Raw genomic sequence first — 22,346 nt, 5'->3', positions numbered from 1 at the left:
TTCACTCCTTAATAAGCAATAGTAAGCAAAAGTCTGTTTGTGCTCAAACGCTCCATGTGTAATTAATAAAATATGTTCATCTTCTGAGCTCGTTCGCGAAAGGACAATTCAGATACAGGGTTGCTGTATAATAGCTATGCCAGAGACAACCGAGTTTTAATAGGTCTTTACATCACCTACTTCACAATTTTGTTCGCAGGGCCTTGCTCTGCCTGAATATGTTTCTAGAGTCAGCAGCTCGAAGCTTTCTGAAATCATCAGCTCAAGAGGATAACCTGATATTAGAGGCGATAAATATCTATGGGAGAGGAGACTATTTTTCAACATTACAGTACGTTACTTCAAGAAATCATGTGTTGTCGCCAAGTCTTCAAAACAAAAGAAATGAACATTCCGTAATATTTTGATTACACTTACTGTTTAAGCTTGCACGTAGTTCTGAGAGCAAGAAGGTCTAATCGACACCAGCCAGTCTATATTTTCAGGAGTATTTAAATTACCCCTTAGTGCGCACGGTGCGCGCATTAGTTAAGTTGCCTCCCTTTTTGTATCAGAACACAGCTATACATATGGCAGCGCTGGGTGGCCATGCCGAGATCTTGGAATTTCTGCTGAGCAAACCTGAGCAGGTCGTGTCCGTCAACGAGCGCAATCAAAACATCCTCGATATCGCCATTGAGGAGAGGCACGAAAATGTCGCCATGAAAATAGCAGAAAACAAACGGTAAGTGGTTATCCTCGTACGCCCTCGTCTCTTGAAAGTGATATGGACGATCGCTTCGTGCTACTGCGCATGTACTATGTCATCACACAGAAGAAGAAAAAAGATCACAAGAGTGGCCGCGAGGTTTGCTGGGATAATAAGACCTCGGATATACTTCGGGCTATGGTCGTTTCGAAGCGTTAGTTTAGAATATTATCTAAATAATCTTCTAGAATATCTAAATAATCAAAGAGTTTGGCGTTTGTTAAACAATGTTTACATATTAACTTCTATGGCAGCTTGGTTGCACTAGCGAATATACGGGGGGGGGGGGGGCGTTAGGGAGTTTAAACCTCCCCCTTGGACTGCCTTTTTTAAAGTTTTCATTGTGTCTCTTCATTCCAAAATCGTTACAAAGGTAAAGAATGACGAAGGTCAACCCCCTCTCCCCTGGAAAAAAGCTAGTTCAGCCCCTGGGTTTAATAAACTTGAACAGGGCGGTATTCCATACACATTCCGGGTTTTATTAGCAATTTTTATATCAAGATAATACTAACAAATAACCTAGAAAGATATGATTAGCATCACACAGTTGTAAATAAATGTTGCAGTAGCTACATGTTCCTTTACGGGCCTATTTTTTCCAGGTGGAAGGAAGTCGTCCGAAGTACGGTACACGGCACATATACACAAATACAACTATTAGTCCGGCACATGCCAGCTGTAGCAAAGGTAAGACATGCTCCCGGATGTATACTCACATCAAACTATAAGTCCGGCACATGTGGGCCTTAGCAAAGGTAGGATATGGTCACGGACATATACCCAAATCCAAGTATAAGTTTCCGGCCGCTTGTAACCGATTTATCCTTTTTTGGTAGAGAAAAGATTGGAAATAAAAATCATCATTAAAAAATATATATAGCTTATGAAAATTCGTGTTTTTTTTTCCTTCAGAAATTTCTAGACCGTTGTGTAGAGACGGAAGGTGACCCAGAAAAAGAGGATTATAAGGTAAAGTTGTCCTCTGATCATACACATGTTTATCAGCGTTTTCTGTTTAAAGACTGCTTCCGTCATCCGTGGCCTTTTTACTGCCCCCCTTCCCACCAAAACGAGAAGGTGCATTTTGGTAGCGAACTAAATCCACTTGAATCACTCTGAAACCCAATCCATCCAACGATACAAACGGCTCCGTTTTATTGCAGAGACGTAACTATACCCCATGTACTGCCATGATCACCTCGGATTCTTTTATTTTCTGAGGGACAATTACTAGCGAAATTCCCCGAAAACAATAGATGGTTCTAAAAAACATTAATGATGAGGGAGATTTAGTTTCTAAATTTTCCTAATGCATTAATAATGACGGTGCGGCGTCAGAACTTCAACTAATCATCCCTCGATTGCGGGAACATTAAATCACTAAATTTCCCTCGTGTCATGCTATAACTATAAGCATCTTTCAATATCTCAAATAAAACCAAAACAACACACAAGGCCCATCAAGGATTTTCAACAGCGTTTATTTTTTTTCCAGGTCTCGTACGACCTAAAGTTTATCCAAGGGATGCCTGACGAGAGAAAAAAGACTAAATATATACGAGAATCATTAATTGCTCTCCACGTGAGTACCTCTAAATAATCAATTATTATGACTGGGCCCATAACCAGTTGTGTGATCAAGGCCAATGTGTATGTTTTCATCTTCCTTTATCTCTCCTTCTTTACTGTCGAATCCGTTGTATCGCGACCCGCGTTTTTATAACACGATTTGTTTCGGTTTTCTGTTCCGTCGGTAAAACCATTCTAAGCCAACCAGAGTCTCGCTTTGTGCACTTCCCTGGCTATCCTCTGGACGAAAACCAGACAGTGTCGCGACAGAAAGCCAGGCAACTGCACTAAGGCGAGAGATGGCAAGAATCTGATTGGCTTAGAATAATTTGACTGGTGGAACAGAAAATCCCAAAAGACAAAAACAAACCGATTTTTTGAAAATGCGGCGTCGTGATACAACGAATTCGGCAGTAAAATCGTTTTCTTTTCCTCACCAGACCATGGTTAAATACGAAAGACTAGAATGTCTTACTCACCCCTTATGCTCTGTACTCATGGATATCAAATGGTAAGACAAATTGCACTACAAATTTCATTCTTGATATGGCTGCAGCTCTCTCTCTACAATCTCTCGGTCAAAACGTGTCGACCACCATAGCTAGCGTCGCCCTGCTCAAATGCCACAAGGAAAAGGAAATATTGGTTAACTACCCTGCACCTTACAACGTTATATACAAACAACGGCGGCATTTCTGGTTCAAGAATACCGGCTGTTTTCGCCAGCAATGTTGGCGATGTTTGCATGGATTTCAAAGAACCCTTCCAAGCCATATCTTTGTTATTTTTGTTTAAATATTTCTAGTTAATTTACAGAATCATTTTTCAAAGTCATTCCAAATTATGATCAATGCAATAAAATATCGCAATAGCTAATGCAAATTCGCCTATTGAAATTGATGCTTTCACATAGATTGCATTTGTTAGGATAAAAAAGGATGTTCTTCTAGGACCATTCGTAAGGCAGTAAAGAGCGCTGTTGGTATCGTGTTTTCCCAGTAGTCTAGCCTAGTCTAAGGCGAGAGATGGCAAGAATCTGATTGGCTTAGAATAATTAGACTGGCGGAACAGAAAATCCCAAAAGACTAAAACAAATCGATGTTTTGAAAATGCGATGTCGCGATACAACGAATTCGACAGTAAAATCGTTTTCTTTTCCTCACCAGACATGGTTAAATACGAAACTAGAATGTCTTTCGTTAGCTATCACAATAGCTAATGCAAATCCGCCGGTTGAAATGGATGCTATCACAAAAAAGGATGTTCTTCTACCTTCTTCTTACCTTTCGTAAGGCAGTAAAGAGCCCTGTTGGTATAATGTTTTCCGGTAGTCTAGCCTCGTCACCAGGCGTCTAATGACAGACTGTTGTCATGCATTCTATGCGATAAGCTGTCCCATTCGTGGCCAGCGGCAATTCAAAAGTGACGTAATTAACTGGCAAGCCGTTCAGCCAATTAAAGCAAGGGGATGGGGCTTACAGTAGTTCCTGCCAGCATCGTCTTTTCTCATGCCCGTATCACATAATCTTGATGTTTATTAACATTTATCACAAATGGTTTATATTTGTTTCAGGAGAAAGTTTGGCCTTGTCTGTGCTTTTCTAAACCAAGCCGTCTACCTCATTTACATATCGCTCATCATGGTGATAATGCAGTACATTGTCAGTTTTACCAAACACAATATGGAAAACGTGGCTAGTAACACAACCATAAAGGAGGATGTAAGTTTTACAGTAATACCGCGAGATAAGTAGACGAGATAAATACATGCAGTCAGTTTTCTAAATTTTCTTTTCTGATTTGTCAGAAGACAATAATTATTCAACCCATATTTCTGGATGTTTGCGGATTTTCTGGTTGCGCTGCATTTTTTATAAAAAGATTATTTAAAAAAAAAGGAACAATAGTAGAAAGAATCTAGAAAATTTTGGCCTAGAAAACAGATTTTGGAAATTCCACACAGTGTCTGTAAAATCTTAAATTTGTTTTGAATAAATTTGAGTGACGACATACATTATACTATTACCGGTGCTCATTTAAAAGTCAAAACAAACCACGCAGTTTTCGAACGGCATTTTGCGATTAAGTAACAGATATAGCATTGTGGGAATATGTACTGATTTAATTGTTTTTTGGAAATTGGAATTTAACTATTTTTTTCGCCATTCCATTCCTTTTTTCCGTAGCCACTGATCGTTAAGTCCATTCCATTCCTTTTTCCGTAGCCACTGATCGTTAAGTCCATTCCATTCCTTTTTTCCGTAGCCACTGATCGTTAAGTCCATTCCATTCCTTTTTTCCGTAGCCACTGATCGTTAAGTCCTTCAGGGATGACCCGTTGATAGCAGCAGTAGCCGTCGTTCTTATCATTGCTTGCGTATATAACCTTGCGAAGGAGTTCTTCCAGATGTTTGACGAGGTAAGGTGAAACCCCTCAACCTCTATGAGCACTTTTTGTCTTCTCGTTTGCTGGCTTTTTCCTTTAAGCGTGTATATCCTCTTTTACTGTTCATCACTACCTGTCCATCTTTTCCGCTGCCTAGGAAGAAATGTTACCTTATCTAGTCAAGAATGCCTACTTACAGGGCCGGGTCCAGAAATTCCAAAAAAGAGGGGCCAAAGCAAGGGTTTCAATAAAGGGGGGACGGATTTATTGTTCTTCCGTGGATTTCCTTGTATTTCTTGTTATTTTTTAACCGAATATCTAATAGATCCGCCCCTGACCTACCTGTTTTGAAGACATAATTTAACCAGATGCATCTCCTTACATCATGCGTAGTCATCTTGGTTGTTTTTCTTCTTATTGTACTATTTTGTTTTGTTTTTTTGCTTAGGGCTGGAACTATTTCTTCAGCATCAATAACTGGATGGAGGTCACGCTCTATGTCATGACCTTCGTGACGATCGTGCGACCGCGTGGGACTGATCTCGCGGAACTAGCAGTATGCGTGTTTCTCGCGTGGATAGTACTATTGCATTACATTAGCAAGTAAGTATTGTGTAACGCGTGATAGCTAGTAATATACGAGCATCTCGCGTGATTAGTATTATTTTTTTACATTAGCAAGTAAGTGTTGTGTACACGTGACAGCTAGGAAAATGCGTTTTTATCGCGTAGATATTGCACTACATGACCTCGCCTTGCTTGCAGTGCGCGTATTCCTCCCGTGGATAGTGTTATTGTATAACATTAACATGTAACTGTTGTGTGTTGCATGGCAAGTTATAAGTAAGTTTGCGAGGAGAGGGTCCGATGGGCTAGTTCAGCGTGGGAAACTCTAGCCTACTTGTAGGCTTTGATTTTTGTTTTTTTGGCACGAAAACCCTGAAGACACGAGGTTCTCATACCACGGCCGCCATCTTGTATAACGCGCTCCGCTGGGGGAGGGGAGAATTATCCAAGATGGCGGCCGTGGTATGCGAACCTCGTGTTTCGGGGTTTTCGTGCCGGAAAAACTATCAAAGCCTACAAGTAGGCTAGGGAAACTCAGCCTACAATAAAAATGGCTCCATTTTATTACCTCTTTCCGTATGCTCGTTTTAAAAGATGGAATGCTGAGGTTTGATTTTATTTCAGAACTCAAATTGTTCCAAAGCTTTTTCCTTAAAAGATTTCAATATTTGTATAAAACCTAAATAACAGTGCCATACAAATGCGCATCACGGACAACGTATGTTTGTCTTTGCTGTATCCTCAACTTCTGGAATCAAACTTCTTACCCTTCTGCATTTATCTTTTCAAACGTATTTCCTTGTTTTCAGGTTTAACTATGTCGGTCTGTATATTGTGATGATAAGAAAAACAGTGATGACGGTATTCAAGGTATGCCATGGGAAAACAGGGGAATAGCAAGGCCTCTTGGGTAGCAGACTTGCTCCTGGCAGAGGGTTTGAAGTAATGGAAGGCTTCTGTGACACTTCCGTTTGGTAAACTCGTTCTTTTCTGGAGAACGGTGGAACTATAACTGTCGAAAACCGACAGACTTTTTTCGCACTGTGTACTTTCTCTTTTTAAGTCTTTTGACATTGCCTCCTCCCCCCATGACAATCAATTTTGTTCACCACAAGAATTCCTGCATTGCAATTAGGTTTCACGACTTTTACTGATGTACCCAAGGCTTAACAATCACCTTGTATCGCCTGTTAGCGTTAGATGTATAACTTCATATGTTTTACGATTCCCAGGTCTTGATTATTCTATTGATATTCCTCGCCGCTTTCGCCTTCTCATTTCATGTTATCACCGTCCCTCTTACAAACGTCGAAGTGGTATGTATGTAAGCGGTTTCAGAAACGGGACGTAGCCATTACCCCCCCCCCCCCCCCCATGGCACACCCAACCCCAAAACTACCCTCGCCTCGAAACCCCTAAAACCAACTACACCCTTTTGACATCTCACTACCTCTAACTAGCCCACTCCCTCGCAACACTCCATCCACACAACCAACCCATGATGGACCGTAGTCTTTTTTTTTCACTAAACCAACTCTTAACTAACTCCTACTTTATCCCAACACTAATATTACTTAACTGCCTCCCTCGCCGCCACGTTTTGTAGGCTTTTATACGCGGGTGTTTATTGAATGTCCTTATGTCCAGGCTAAAACAAGATTTTCCGATCTCTCTGCCTCCCTCGCTGATACCTTCTGTTGTATCTTACACGCGAGTGTTTATCGTGTGTCCTTATGCCCCAGGCTAAGACAAGATTCTCCAATCTCTCTGCCTCTCTCGCCGCCACTTTCTTCATGATTTTGGATAACCTCCGCTATGACGAGATTGTCTTGAACTACTCCGTCAATAGCACCGGCACCAGCACAGGCTCCGCTATCGTACTCAACATTCTCTTCATCTCTTACTGTTTTATGATGCCGATCATCTTCCTTAACTTACTGGTAAGTCCAGCGTTCTGATTGGCCGAGCCGATTCACGTGACCCGCGTCCACCCTCCTCTGTGGTAAGTCTGCCCTACTTTTGCCAAACTCGGCCTGGCTTAGAAAAAGAGATTCGCTAAACAGTGGATTGGAATGGAATGGAAGGAATAAAATGATCAAGCTACTGAACTGAAACAAGAGAGTATAAGATAAGATAGCATAAGATAACTACTCTTTGATATTACCCACGCGCCATGTCGATTTCCATTTTTTCTATTAATAGTAATAACCACCCACCACAGCGCGTGAGGATTTTTACTCACCCTACCCCCGCGCTTTGGCATTTGCATCTTGTTGTTTACCGCTGTTTCAGACTTTAAATGAGCAAAACCCTATTCGCGCAAATACTATCGTAAATTTGTTTTTTAGCATCAAGGACGTTGGTAGGTAGCGGTTTATTTTGGGAATACAGAACATTGAGACTTTCAAGATCCCTTACTCATTCTCATTGATTGAAATGAAAAAGCGACTATAGGAACTATGCCAACTATGTATTAACATGTTTCCACTTTTCGTCCGCAGATCGGTTTGGCTGTCGGTGATATCGACAACATCAGAAAAACAGCAGCGATGGAGAGATATACTAGCCAGGTAAACACTCTGCTATATCGTTAATTTTCCAAACCACCCCCTCCCTTCTCAAATTTTGTGCGTCTCGTTTCAAGGTGGAGCACTTGTCCCAGCTGGAGAGGGCGTTGCCCACGTTTATTCTCAGCAAGGTGCAGGTCACCGAATACGTGGAACACCCGAACAGAAAGAAAAACTTCAAAGATAAGGTGGGTTAACAACCGGACAGAAAGAAAAACTTCAAAGATAAGGTGGGTTAACTCCCGAACAGAAAGAAAAACTTCAAAGATAAGGTGCGTTAACAACCGGACAGAAAGAAAACCTTCAAGGATAAGGTGAGATCAGAAACAGAACAGAAAGAAAACCTTCAAAGATAAGGTGGTTTAACACCCGAACAGAAAGAAAAACTTCAAAGATAAGGTGGGTTAACACCCGAACAGAAAGAAAAACTTCGAAAGATAAGGTGGGTTAACACCCGAACAGAAAGAAAAACTTCGAAAGATAAGGTGGGGTAACACCCGAACAGAAAGAAAAACTTCAAAGATAAGGTTGGTTAACACCCAAACAGAAGAGCTTAATTATGAATATTTCTTTGTTCAGATTGTGAATCTACTTGTGATGCTGCTGTCGCCACGGCAGGAGCAGGACAAGAAGCTTGAACATCAGACGAACATGGAAGAGAGGGTTCAGAGGCACGAGGCAGAGTAAGTTAGGCATTGGCTACTATGGGCCTAGAGGGGGGTACAATACTAAGCTCTAGACGAGAGGCGGAGTGAGACATTGGCTTCTAGGGCGTAGAAGGGTACAATACTTAAAAGACGTACATTATTGAAGGCTCATATACAAGAGACAGAGTAAGAAAATGGCTACTAGGGGCGTAGAAGGGTACAATACTTACAAGACGTACATTATTGAAGGCTCATATACAAGAGACAGAGTAAGAAAATGGCTACTAGGGCGTAGAAGGGTACAATACTTACAATGCGTACATTAGTGAAGGGCTCATATACAAGAGGCAGAGTAAGACAATGGCTACTAGGGGCGTAGAAGGGTACAATACTTACAAGACGTACATTAGTGAAGGGCTCATATACAAGAGACAGAGTAAGACAATGGCTACTAGGGCGTAGAAGGGTACAATACTTACAAGACGTACATTATTGAAGGCTCATATACAAGAGACAGAGTAAGAAAATGGCTACTAGGGGCGTAGAAGGGTACAATACTTACAAGACGTACATTAGTGAAGGGCTCATACAAGAGGCGGAGTGAGACAATGGCTACTAGGGCGTAGAAGGGTACAATACTTACAAGACGTACATTATTGAAGGCTCATATACAAGAGGCAGAGTGAGACAATGGCTACTAGGGCGTAGAAGGGTACAATACTTACAAGGCGTACATTAGTGAAGGGCTCATATACAAGAGACAGAGTAAGACAATGGCTACTAGGGCGTAGAAGGGTAAAATACTTACAAGACGTACATTATTGAAGGCTCATATACAAGAGACAGAGTAAGACAATGGCTACTAGGGCGTAGAAGGGTACAATACTTACAAGACGTACATTAGTGAAGGGCTCATACAAGAGGCGGAGTGAGACAATGGCTACTAGGGCGTAGAAGGGTACAATACTTACAAGACGTACATTATTGAAGGCTCATATACAAGAGGCAGAGTGAGACAATGGCTACTAGGGCGTAGAAGGGTACAATACTTACAAGGCGTACATTAGTGAAGGGCTCATATACAAGAGACAGAGTAAGACAATGGCTACTAGGGCGTAGAAGGGTACAATACTTACAAGACGTACATTAGTAAAGGGCTCATATACAAGAGACAGAGTAAGAAAATGGCTACTAGGGCGTAGAAGGGTACAATACTTACAAGACGTACATTAGTGAAGGGCTCATATACAAGAGGCAGAGTGAGACAATGGCTACTATGGGCGTAGAAGGGTACAATACTTACAAGGCGTACATTATTGGAGGCTCATATACAAGAGACAGAGTGAGACAATGGCTACTAGGGGCGTAGAAGGGTACAATACTTACAAGACGTACATTATTGAAGGCTCATATACAAGAGGCAGAGTAAGACAATGGCTACTAGGGCGTAGAAGGGTACAATACTTACAAGGCGTACATTAGTGAAGGCTCATATACAAGAGACAGAGTGAGACAATGGCTACTAGGGCGTAGAAGGGTACAATACTTACAAGGCGTACATTAGTGAAGGGCTCATATACAAGAGACAGAGTAAGACAATGGCTACTAGGGGCGTAGAAGGGTACAATACTTACAAGGCGTACATTAGTGAAGGGCTCATATACAAGAGACAGAGTAAGAAAATGGCTACTAGGGCGTAGAAGGGTACAATACTTACAAGACGTACATTATTGAAGGGCTCATATACAAGAGGCAGAGTGAGACAATGGCTACTAGGGGCGTAGAAGGGTAGAATACTTACAAGACGTACATTATTGAAGGCTCATATACAAGAGACAGAGTAAGAAAATGGCTACTAGGGCGTAGAAGGGTACAATACTTACAAGGCGTACATTAGTGAAGGCTCATATACAAGAGACAGAGTAAGAAAATGGCTACTAGGGCGTAGAAGGGTACAATACTTACAAGGCGTACATTAGTGAAGGGCTCATATACAAGAGACAGAGTAAGAAAATGGCTACTAGGGCGTAGAAGGGTACAATACTTACAAGACGTACATTATTGAAGGGCTCATATACAAGAGGCAGAGTGAGACAATGGCTACTAGGGGCGTAGAAAGGTAGAATACTTACAAGACGTACATTATTGAAGGCTCATATACAAGAGACAGAGTAAGAAAATGGCTACTAGGGCGTAGAAGGGTACAATACTTACAAGACGTACATTATTGAAGGGCTCATATACAAGAGGCAGAGTGAGACAATGGCTACTAGGGGCGTAGAAGGGTAGAATACTTACAAGACGTACATTATTGAAGGCTCATATACAAGAGACAGAGTAAGAAAATGGCTACTAGGGGCGTAGAAGGGTACAATACTTACAAGGCGTATATTAGTGAAGGCTCATATACAAGAGACAGAGTAAGACAATGGCTACTAGGGCGTAGAAGGGTACAATACTTACAAGGCGTACATTAGTGAAGGGCTCATATACAAGAGGCAGAGTGAGACAATGGCTACTAGATGTGTAAAGGGATAAAATACTTTACAAGACGTGCATTGAGGATAGTGTTCAAAGACACGAGGCAGAGTAAGTTAAACAATGGCCGGGGATCTAAAGAGGTAAGACGGAAAGGGAAGTTTTTTTTTTTTGAATATATATTTTATAATATCTTCCCTAAAGGGTACTGACGGGAAGATATTATAAAATATCAGCACTGATTGAATTCATCTGTTATTCTTCATAGGTTGCGGGATATTTCTGCGATTCTTCGCAAACACTCAGTTCTTCTTGAAGAGTTACGCGACCTTCTGCAGGATAGAAAGATACGCGGAACCGTCAGTGGTGAAGGAGTGGAGACTGGGCCTACTAATAGTCCAGATACTAACAGCGAATTTTTCGTGTAAGCGCTGGAGCAAGGATCTAGAATTGATCTAGAATTGAGCAAGGATCTAGAATTGCCGACCGTCTTTAAATTTCTGGGAAATGTCTTGGAAAAGGGACGAATCGAATTATTGGGCGATTTGAGTTGACAGCTTTGTTGAGCTTACACCGTGGCATTTGCATGATGGACCCCTCGAAAAATCTGACTCAAAGAGAACTGGGTGGTAATTGAAAAATCCATACGGATCAACTTAGACTAAGTTCAAACATCTAATTATCCATGAGCCGTATTCAATGCAAATGCATGCAAATTGAGTTGAAACAATCGACTCGATTCATTTACATGTATTTGCATTGAATACGGCTCATGGATAATACGACGTTTGAACTAAGGCTTAGATACAAAAACAAGGACATTTAAGCGAGTCTTTATAAAATGAATTGTAAGGATTTTGTCGGGCTCTGACAAGAAGACAAGCTGACAAGAACTAGATGACAATTGGTATATCCATACGGATCAAAAATACTTCTTAAATACGAAAACAAGAACATTTAAGCAATTCTTTATAAAATGAATTGTAATCATTTTTCGGGCTCTGAGGAATTGAACGTGTTTAGAATTCGGACACCAAATATTTGCCTGCTGTCCAAATTCTAAAGACTTATCTTTTACGCGGATCATATTGTATACTGAAGTTGTGAATAAGTAAAATGAAAACGTTTTTATTTCCTGTTATAGTTTTGCGATACTCAAATACACCCAGCACCCACACACACGAAAACACACACACACACACACACACACACACACACACACACACACACACACACACACACACACACACACACACACACACACACACACACACACACACACACACACACACACACACACACACACACACACACACACACACACACACACACACACACACACAAATCAGACACGCAGACGATTATCCGGGAACTTGACGGTTAAGGCGGGAAGAATGTTGAAAGGAAACATGACGTGTGCACGACCAGGTGATTATCCGGGAACTTGACGGTTTAGGCAGGAAGAATGTTGGCAGGTAACATTCAATCGTTTGTTACATGCATCAACTCCCTAATACACCTATTTCAAATAATGTTGCACTTGGAGAATCTGTGTATCGTAAGCAAATAAGCGTAAATATAATACAAATACAGTTTTTAAAAGCTGTAGGATTCTTGTCTATGTTCTTATGGTCATTCACGTGACTTTCAGATGCAAGGATTCAGCCGTTTATTGACTCGTACCCAGTAGTCAAATGAGAAGAAAATAAGGGAACATAACTTTATGCGCGCCTAGTTAATCACCACAGGCAACCCGCGCACAAATTATGTTTCCCTTATTTTCTTCTTATTTTCTCCTCATTTTGGCGACTGGGTACAAGTCTGCCGTTTATACGCTACCAGCGGCGTAGCCAGGATTTTTAACAGGAGGGGGCCCAAAAGGCTCTTTCAAGGCATAAACCTTTTTTGAAATAGTTGTATATTTTTTCGCGAATATATTTTAAACATGTTTTATTTGCTTTAACAATGGAACTATGGTTCGGCTGAGAGGAACATGGATGAATTAATGTTTTATTGATGCCATTTGAAGGTAATTTCTTAATTGAAAACATAAAATGTTACAGGAAACAGAAAATCATCAAATCTTAGTCTTTTTATTGGAACCGAACAAATAAAATATTGCGAGAAGTGTGACTTTCACAGTAGAGGTAAATTACGGCTTTTTTTTTTTTTTTTGAAATTTCACCGATCCTTTTATTCTTGGATTGCTTGTTTCATTTGTGTTTTCAAGAAGTGCTCGAATTTTTTTCGGGGAGACTTTCGCTATCGACAGTCAGATATCTAATAGTCGGTCTTATACACTTGCAATTACTTAGTTATAAACCGTTAATCCCGAAAATATCCAACATTTCGGAATTTTGGAATTTCAGGAAAAAAAATAATTTAGATTGGCACTGTTCGTCTTATCATTTTACAGGTTTTAATAAGCTTTAGTAGTCAGTGTATTAAATTTCTTATGCTCCTCTTATAATGAATTTTTCTATTTCACGCCAGATATGAAACAGACAATTATATCATAACAGTGTAATTTCACTCCAAGCGCAAAACCTCTTTGGCACCTTTTAAGAGCACTAAAATATTTAGTATAATAAAGTGTAAACCTCGATTTTCGATATAACCATTATTTTATTAAAATCAGCAGTATTTCAGTCCAAGCAACAGTAGATTATATGATGGTAAATAACCTCGGTTTATAGAATTCACGAAAAACGGTGTAATTTTTCCCATATCTTGCCATATCGTTAAATTTAGGTTCTACTGTACTTGTGCTTTAAGATTAACCAATTACCTTTCTTTAAAACCGAGTGACCATAATCTCAAACAATACTCTCTAAGCTTTTGAGGTTGTACAAGGTTCACAGGTGCCATAAAGCTGTGGGCCAATCGGATTGAAAGAGCCCAACGCGGTGTCAATCAACGGGGGATAATGGTAAGAGACTGTTTGTAAATAGACGCAAACGAAGTTCTGCTCTTGACAGTTGTGAAATATTAACGAGTTCAAACAAACTCGGGAAGGTATGCCCAGGGCCCAGGTGCAAACTAACGAGAGAACTTATACACCGATCTAATTTAAACTAAAACCTGGCTGCACTTCTCATATCACAATTTGTGACCTCTTCAACTTTATGAGAGGAAAAAGTCACTTCTCCCAGCTCCCCAAGATTGTTTAGAGACAGGACAACACTACTGAAAAGTCGAATTACTTCGGGTCAATCAAGTTTTAATCCAACGAGGACGCAGGACTGGCCATTGACTCCACTCCATGGAGGTTTGAGTATGCTTAGCAATTGGCGCAAAAATATCTTAATTTGGCGTGCGATATTTTTTCTGTTAATAGTCACAGCACCCGGCATCTCGGTGGCGAGTTTTTACAATGAAAGTGACGTCACTTCCGCTAATCTCACATTGGACAAGGAATGCCACGTGGTAACAAATGGCTGTTCGCCGGCTAATGTGCCCTTGCCATATAAGGAGACGTTCACGCCTGCTTGCAACAAACATGACGTCTGCTATAGCTGCGTAAGTTCCTTAAGGGCCGACCATATTGTCTCCAATAAGATTCCACCCTCAATCGGATCAACCCAAATGGCCACACACAAAAAAGTAACAGGAAAAATGTGTTGCCCTCCTAATCGGTCTGTATAATTTTTTTAACGAGCTGTTCATTCCCTTACCCAGGATTTTTCTCGGGGGGGGGGGGGGGGGGGGGGGGGTGCGAAATCCGAAAAAGTGGACCAAATTTTTCTGGAGGGGGTGGGGGGAGTTTTCTGATAAAAATCTGACCACTCACTTTTTTTTAGCTTATATGCTTTATAGTTTTATGTACAAATAGCACGTCTATTTAGAACCGAAAGTGGACTTTCGGCCTGTTGTGCCCCCCCCCCCCCCCCCCCTCTATTTCTTCCACACCTGGATTTATCCATGGAGCACTGCGGGCTACGAACGCAAGGATTCTAAAAGTCCAAACTTATTTGAAATAGTTGCAATAACGTGCCCCCGTGTTTTACGCTTATCCCTGTTATCTGTAGGGTCAACACTACAAATGGGCGCGGCTTTCATGTGACGAAACCTTCACTCGTGACATGTACAAGATTTGCACTAGACGACCGAGCAAGCGATTCAGTATCTCAGGGGTCTGGCAATGGTTCAAGAGCCTATTTACGTCAAAGGAGGCGAGGTGCCATGTCGCGGCGGACATGTACTACAAAGCGGTGCGTACATTCGCCGCAAGCTATTACGACGACCCTTCACCTAAGTGGTGCTGGGATACCTGTGTGGTGCCGCTTGGTAGCCCCGAGAAAGTCCTTGCAATAAGAAAATAAGCTGGTGTGTATTCAGCAACGGGCATCGCAAGTGCCTTTGTCTGCAAGACGTCTTTATCTCTCTTTAAAGCGAAAATGTCATCATGCAACTGCGCATCTAGATTCCCCCACTTAATCTTGGCGGCGGTTTGATAAGCATTTGGCGTATGCAGAGACTCGTACTGGTTTCCTCAAGGGAGCACGGCAGAATGTGTTTCTATTTACCGCGCGATTGATATTATTACAAAAATAAACCACTTTGTTATACAACACCTCATGTGTGTTTGTTTTGTGGGAGTCATCAATTGCTAGATGCAATTGTTAGATGTTTGTCAACAGGGTCTTTGTTAGTTTCATTGGTTACAGACCGCCCGAAGATATCGAAAGGATTCGGGAATTATACGAACAAAGACCCTGTTGACAAACATAATCCACTTCATAATCCGAGCCCTACAAAGTTGGTGGACAAGAACAATCACATCAATATCACCCTAGGCTACTCCCTTGCTGTCAGCTCCATGATGCTTTGCGCGCACTCACACTCCAATATGGCGGACGCCATATCAAGAAAATTTAGCCATAAATTGTCGTTTTTGCGAAACGCGGTCACTTCCATATAAGGAAACTAATGTATTCCTTATTTGGCAAAAATAAAATTATTCCTGTCATTTTTAAGGTTGCCGTACCGCAGGTGCTTCGTAAGAATTATGACTTGTAATCAGAAGAGAAAAACAGTGACTGTGACCATCTTTGGTCAATGGAGAAAGTATCTGAGAAGAAACTAAGAGTCCTCGGTACCAGTCCCTCAAAAATAAACCACTTTGTTATACAACACCTCATGTGTGTTTGTTTTGTGGGAGTCATCAATTGCTAGATGCAATTGTTAGATGTTTGTCAACAGGGTCTTTGTTAGTTTCATTGGTTACAGACCGCCCGAAGATATCGAAAGGATTCGGGAATTATACGAACAAAGACCCTGTTGACAAACATAATCCACTTCATAATCCGAGCCCTACAAAGTTGGTGGACAAGAACAATCACATCAATATCACCCTAGGCTACTCCCTTGCTGTCAGCTCCATGATGCTTTGCGCGCACTCACACTCCAATATGGCGGACGCCATATCAAGAAAATTTAGCCATAAATTGTCGTTTTTGCGAAACGCGGTCACTTCCATATAAGGAAACTAATGTATTCCTTATTTGGCAAAAATAAAATTATTCCTGTCATTTTTAAGGTTGCCGTACCGCAGGTGCTTCGTAAGAATTATGACTTGTAATCAGAAGAGAAAAACAGTGACTGTGACCATCTTTGGTCAATGGAGAAAGTATCTGAGAAGAAACTAAGAGTCCTCGGTACCAGTCCCTCAAAATGACAACGTTTTTTTTCATATGTTCATGAGCAAAAAGGGCCAGTGACGTCATAGCAATGTAGAGCGTGATAATCCCGCCGAGAAGCAAAGGGACGAGGCCAAGGGAGAATGTCTCTAAGCAATAATTGCGGTAGTATGGAAGCAGGAAGGGATAACATATTATTTACAAAGCGTGAAAAGCAGATCTCGTCTTCTTCTTAAAGACAGAATATGAAAATTGTTTGTTTGTATTTTTTTCACTCGAGAAACATTTGACCGTCTCCTTCAACAAGAACTTGTGTTTAAAACTAGTAGAATAACTTTATTATTAAAAGGAATCGTGTTTTCTGCTTATGCCCGGCGCACACGGGCTCACTCTCGCGAGGCCAATATCGCACATGTTTGGAACGCATTGTAGGCGGTGAGCAACGTGCACACGTGATTTTTTTTAGAACTCTCCCGCGACGCCTTCCTGTGTGTCGGTCACGCTTTCCTCCTGGTGAAAGCAAGGCTCCGCGTGATACATCTACAGAACACTCCGTGAAATTCAGAGAAAAAAGATGGGAGCCACTCAAGACCGTCAAGTATAGGATACTCTAACCAACGTTATAATTATTATCATTATCATTATCATTATCATTATATCATTATATCATTATATCATTAGCATTAGCATTATCATTATCATCATTATTATTATTATTATTATTATTATTATTATTACTATTATCATTATTATTATTACTATTATTATTATTATTATTATTATTATTATTATTATTATTATTATTATTATTATTATTATTATTATTATTATTATTATTATTATTAAATCGAGCTCATAGCTTTCATGGCTCTTGAGCTATGCATGATGAAGCACATTTCACACACGCAAAAACACGAATAACACGTCTCGCAACAACTGACAAGGCTCCCATAATCTGGGAGATTCACCGGGAAGAGGACTGCCCAACGTGCGCCTTAGAAGAGCAAATTCAAAAAGGCTGTAGGCCGAAAAAAGCAAAGCGAGGCGGTGCGAGAGGGCAGGCTAAAAACTCCGCTTGGGAAGAGACGACAAACGCGGGTTTAAAAGCACAACTAATCGCGCGCGTCACCGAGCTTAGTGCCTCTATGAACACACTAAGGGTGTGATTCACCGAGCGCTTTGACTTTTTCGAAACGAAAAAAGAAGAGTTTCATTGCGCTATTTGCCTAGACGTCCTCGAAAAGCCTCTGTCATCAAAGTGCCAGCACAGTTGCTGCTCGGACTGCTGGAAATCTGCGTTCGAGTTGGGGGAAAAACATCCAGCATGCCCAATATGTCAAGAGACGCTGGCGGACCCTAATGACCTCCAGCGCGCACCGCTTGTTTTAATCCAGCTTTTAGAGGGGTACCTGGTTAAATGTAGGGCATGTGGTACCCGATTGCCTTATCACCTGTGCAACAGCCATCCCTGTCCCCCGAGAAAGCGCCAGCGTGCGAATAGCCCCGTCCCTGCCGCTGCTGTTGTGCTAGATCCTCAGACCCGAACCCTCGAGCAGATGTTAAACGAGGTCCGCACTGGCCTCGTTTCCCCTGATGTTGCGCGACTTGGGAATTTGATTGTGAACACAATCTGCAAGAATTCGGAGGATGGGATAACAGCCCGATTGCCTGGATCTGGAAAGGTATTTTGTTCTAACTATATTTTTTATTCTTTTTTGCAATATTATAAATTACATTATTATTCTCTTTCAGCCAACCGTGGTCATGAAAATACCTCAGGCACAGACTTCAGATTTCATCCGGGAACGGAAGTTTCCTTCAGGCTTTTTCGGCGAGCAGGGTGGTGAATCAATTCATCATGAACTCAACCAGTTGAACCGTGAATTCAGCTCGATCCACCCTGCGTCGCGTCGGCTACGAAAAATAATAGAAGAGCATAGCATTAGAGTTGCACCTCTAAACCGCTCAAAATATCCAGAGAAAAAAAATCGGAAACGAAGAGCTCACACCGCTACAACCTGATTAAGCCGAGTCAGTCTCGTTTCTTAATAATCCGAGTCGTGTATCAATTGTAAAACTATTGCAAAGCCAGGAGGACGCGGGAGCGACAAGTATTACTCCTTCGATGTTCAAATCAGTATTAATATTCTATCGAAAATAAACTTAAACCAACTAAAAAAAAGAACTCAATCTTGGTTTTACTTCAAATTTATCTCAAGTCACCTTGAAACTAGATTTATTTTTCATATTTTGAATTTGAATACGAATCAACATTCCCTTTGTGCTCCCTTGGTGTTTTATTAATGGCGGCGGACCGAATAATTTAGCCCTTATCCGCTTTGACGTAGCACTTTATAATCGCAATCTCCCAAAACACTCACCGTGCCAGGCGTTCATACAGCCATCCAACTCGTAGAATTAGGCACCCTCTACCACGGGAAAACTTCCAAAAATCCACAAATCGAACTAGAGTACAAGTAGTACAACGATATCTTTAACTTCTGCACGAGTTAGGCTCCCAAAAATCGAACTCGCGTAGCGCGAATTTGTAAAGGAATTGAAGCCATCCTTCGCTCTGTGTCGGTTCCGCCATCTTGTCTGCTTGGACTCTGATAAAATAAGCACTCTAAACCTCAAAGAACACGGGATTTTATTGGTTTAAAAACAAAGGACGCGATCGGCTTAGCTGTAAGACAAAGACGACGCGAGCGTTGCTAACTGATCGTTGCTATGCAATGGGCAACTCCGCAGGACACTGTGATCGCAGGCGTTTTTAACTAAATGTCGCGCTCGACGGCGGCGTGTTGCCGGTGCGCACACTCCGCATTTAGTAAGACAAACCAAGTCACTTAGTTATAGGAATGTTATAGGAAAGTTATAGGATATTACCAAGTTATAGGAATGCGTTTTCGGAAAAGAGCCAGCGACTAAATGCTATTGCGAAATATAAGCCTCCTCCGCAGGCAACTCGTAATAGAAAAGGAGGGAAAGAATGGGTTACCTGTGGGGAAATTGCAGAGGAGGGAGACTAAGGAGAATTCCGTTCCGTTTTTTTTTTTTTTTTTTGCCACAAGAAACCCAATCCCTTCTTTTCTTTTTCTGCTCTTTAAGATGCCTGCGAACAAGGCTACAAGTCACTCATGACACACTTTTTTATAAGAAATTCTCTAATTTTCAGTTGAGGCTGGGTCGTTCTTAAGCTTTTCGAGTCATTCGTAAAATTTAAGTGCATATGAAAATATGAAATATGACACTCAATAATTTATTAGAAAGACAATTACACGAATAATCGATGACAATGGACTTTAAACGAACACAATCTACATTTTAGAACGTATCCGACTAACAATATTTGTTGCTATCTGAGCCTCGGAATGTTCTTAGCATATTATTAGCTAGAATTTCGTGAAATCTCAGGCTGGAAGTCGATATAAGTCAGGTTCTTATAAAACACAAACAGAGTGTATGGCATCCCTATATAAAAATATTTTTTCGTACAAAGAATGAATACCAAATCAACCCCCCCTCCCTCCCCATCTCTCCTTGCCCTCGCAACTTTCTGCTACGAACGCTTTCATACAATCTTTGATTTGAATAAGGAACGGCAGCGAATGAGGAACTAAGATAAACCTGGCTAAAAACAACCAGTATTTAAAGAATGCCAACCAACCACTCTATTGTTATTGTTTATCATTTAAAAACGGCCTTTTCGCAAGAAAACTTCAAAATAACAGTGTACGAATTAAATATGTTTTTTACTTATCCTGGGTACAAGAGCCTCCAGGCTTCTCCCGTCCAGTGACGCTCAAGGTAGTTATTGACTATGTTTGATTGAAAATATTTTGGTTACTCGCTTATATAAGCCGATGGAAATGGATGCTTTGTGTGACTTGACATTGAGCGGCAGCTAAAATGGCGGCATGATCGGCCTTCTTTAAATCTTATATACTCTACGGCGCTCTCAGACGCCGAAATTTTGGTTACTACAATAAATAAAGATCACTTTGCCCCTGCTATGCAAGGCCAAGCGACCCCCCACCACCTATTAAAACATCTAACTTTTCCGCCGATAAAAGTGTATCTTTTAAACTCTCCTAGAAAAACGTTTTTAGTATTACGGAATACATCGCTTTATATAGAATTTTGCTATAGTTTTGTTTGACTCTATGTTCGCTCTTTAGACCGTTGCGTGACTCTATCCATGGTCACGTAGTAACAGCTGGAGCTCACACACTCCATAAGAATGCCAGAGGAGGAGTGCAATAGACACAATAAGCGGCAAAGAAGGCTATTCCAAGACTCCAATTAGCTTGAATTCAATTCCTTTGCGGGAAGTCATCTGGAATTAGACTTTCCGCAAATGCTGCACGAATTGTGGAGCGCAGGGAAACTGTGCACACGGCATGTGATTCTAACTCGTATAAGCTTTTTAATTTGCACCTTACTCCAATCCACATGCAGGAAAACTGGAAATTGAGAGAGAATATGACTACAAATCAGCTGTCGTCATGGCTTCAAGCACACATTGTATTCGGCGAACTAGTCAAGGCGACAACGCGCCCCAGAGATGTACACAAACGCCCGAAAATACATAGCTGTCAACCCTCCCGCAATAGGGCGGGAGTCTCTAGATTTTGAAACTTTTCTCAAGACTAATTTTCTTGAAATTATCCATACATTTACTGTATTCTCCCGCATTAGCTATCTTGGAACTTCTGATACATTCACTGTTTTTCTCAAGATTTTTCCTAAAGCAAGGCTGTCAGATATAAAAATAAAACCGAGAAAAAATATTTACTATACAAGCTTGCTTCGGATATTACCGGTTATTCTACGTTGTACAGTCAGGTTCACGAAGCGAGTTACACAGTAGAATCCGAGATTCACTCTTAATTTTTTAAGGCGGAAAGAGGCGGCCTTCTCACAAAAACTTTCCAGAAATGACAGTTTATATAAGGAAACCGAAACATTTTGCCGTAGAATTTTAGTTCAAGATCCCTAAATATTAAAATTTCAGTTCGCATCAGTCCCCCCCCCTCTCCTATAAAATTTGCGCTACTGTATGTTTTATTTTTCCACCTGTTTTGTGGCAGAGCAGACCACAGCCTTATAAAAGTACAAGAAAACCGATAGCCCACGTATTCGGAAACATTGTACCTTTTATTTGCTTGGTATCCTGCGTTATCAACCTTTTGCTATCTCGGTTAAATGTTCGGTGTCTTGTCGTACGGAAAGGAATTCTTGTGGCGAGACGAATTCGCTAAGCCAACGTGCCTTGTCGGATGTTTGAAATGCTCCGAATAGCTGATTCGTGACTGGAGCCTTTCGAGAACTTTCTACGGCTTTCCGCGAACGTGGTGATTAGTAAATACAGCAATGTTGTGACGTCACAGCCGAGCTACACTTACGCCAGACCGAGGTTCTGGAAGCTTCCATGCCATACTGGAGAGAACAGCGAGACAAGGGACTATACGTCACATAGATCATGTTATATCCGCAATAATAGCACTTGAATTATTTTTAGATGCAAAATATACTGTCTCCCGCGGGTCTCGGAGAGGCGTTAGACAATCCAAATATGATATGTAGGCATCGCTTAACCAAGGTCATTTAATATGCTGTAAAGGCCAATGTGGTTGTCCATCTCAGCTCCGATGCTCTTAACTTTAATTTTTGCTGTTTTATGAGTCTAGTTTCACGGATTGTATTGGATGGCTTTCCATAATGGCTAAGCTCCGTAATACA

At 41.1% G+C, this 22,346-nt stretch overlaps 3 protein-coding genes across 8 annotated transcripts in view; all 3 read left to right on the top strand.

The window, feature by feature from the left end:
- The window catches only part of LOC5519444 (transient receptor potential cation channel subfamily A member 1), a 54,449-nt gene extending 42,356 nt beyond the window's left edge, over positions 1–12,093 (top strand). For all 6 annotated transcript variants that reach the window (XM_048720837.1, XM_048720838.1, XM_048720842.1 and 3 more), the window contains 15 exons: positions 555–724; positions 1,351–1,435; positions 1,661–1,717; positions 2,244–2,330; positions 2,758–2,828; positions 3,891–4,038; positions 4,623–4,736; positions 5,152–5,306; positions 6,080–6,140; positions 6,503–6,586; positions 7,013–7,210; positions 7,772–7,840; positions 7,915–8,025; positions 8,417–8,520; positions 11,231–12,093. In XM_048720837.1, coding sequence (XP_048576794.1) covers positions 555–724; positions 1,351–1,435; positions 1,661–1,717; positions 2,244–2,330; positions 2,758–2,828; positions 3,891–4,038; positions 4,623–4,736; positions 5,152–5,306; positions 6,080–6,140; positions 6,503–6,586; positions 7,013–7,210; positions 7,772–7,840; positions 7,915–8,025; positions 8,417–8,520; positions 11,231–11,390 — 1,674 coding nt within the window. In that variant the 3' untranslated portion in view covers positions 11,391–12,093. The remainder of the gene's footprint in view (positions 1–554; positions 725–1,350; positions 1,436–1,660; positions 1,718–2,243; positions 2,331–2,757; positions 2,829–3,890; positions 4,039–4,622; positions 4,737–5,151; positions 5,307–6,079; positions 6,141–6,502; positions 6,587–7,012; positions 7,211–7,771; positions 7,841–7,914; positions 8,026–8,416; positions 8,521–11,230) is intronic.
- A 1,069-nt stretch (positions 12,094–13,162) lies between these two features.
- On the top strand, positions 13,163–15,535 carry LOC116603322 (conodipine-P1). The gene is made up of 2 exons (XM_032364381.2): positions 13,163–14,481; positions 14,991–15,535. Exons 1-2 carry the CDS (start codon positions 14,239–14,241, stop codon positions 15,282–15,284), a joined length of 537 nt encoding a protein of 178 aa, XP_032220272.1. The 5' UTR covers positions 13,163–14,238; the 3' UTR covers positions 15,285–15,535.
- A 2,235-nt stretch (positions 15,536–17,770) lies between these two features.
- LOC125558977 lies at positions 17,771–18,783 on the top strand. Its single transcript, XM_048720636.1, has 2 exons — positions 17,771–18,283; positions 18,354–18,783. The coding sequence occupies exons 1-2, from the start codon at positions 18,158–18,160 to the stop codon at positions 18,621–18,623; spliced, it is 396 nt and encodes a 131-aa protein (XP_048576593.1). The 5' UTR covers positions 17,771–18,157; the 3' UTR covers positions 18,624–18,783.
- Positions 18,784–22,346: the final 3,563 nt, after the last annotated feature.

Source organism: Nematostella vectensis, chromosome 13, assembly GCF_932526225.1.
Source record: "Nematostella vectensis chromosome 13, jaNemVect1.1, whole genome shotgun sequence".
In the NCBI taxonomy this organism is placed as follows: Eukaryota; Metazoa; Cnidaria; class Anthozoa; order Actiniaria; family Edwardsiidae; genus Nematostella; species Nematostella vectensis.
Note: the sequence above shows the minus strand (reverse complement) of the source record. Positions and strands in the feature narration are given on the sequence as shown.

Excerpts from the sequence above, each read along its gene's own strand:
- LOC116603322 (XM_032364381.2), top strand. The coding sequence starts at position 14,239 with ATGCTTAGCAATTGGCGCAAAAATATCTTAATTTGGCGTGCGATATTT. Across the intron at positions 14,482-14,990 it reads ATGACGTCTGCTATAGCTGC|GGTCAACACTACAAATGGGC; the intron begins GTAAGTTCCTTA and ends TGTTATCTGTAG.
- LOC125558977 (XM_048720636.1), top strand. The coding sequence starts at position 18,158 with ATGTTAAACGAGGTCCGCACTGGCCTCGTTTCCCCTGATGTTGCGCGA. Across the intron at positions 18,284-18,353 it reads GATTGCCTGGATCTGGAAAG|CCAACCGTGGTCATGAAAAT; the intron begins GTATTTTGTTCT and ends ATTCTCTTTCAG.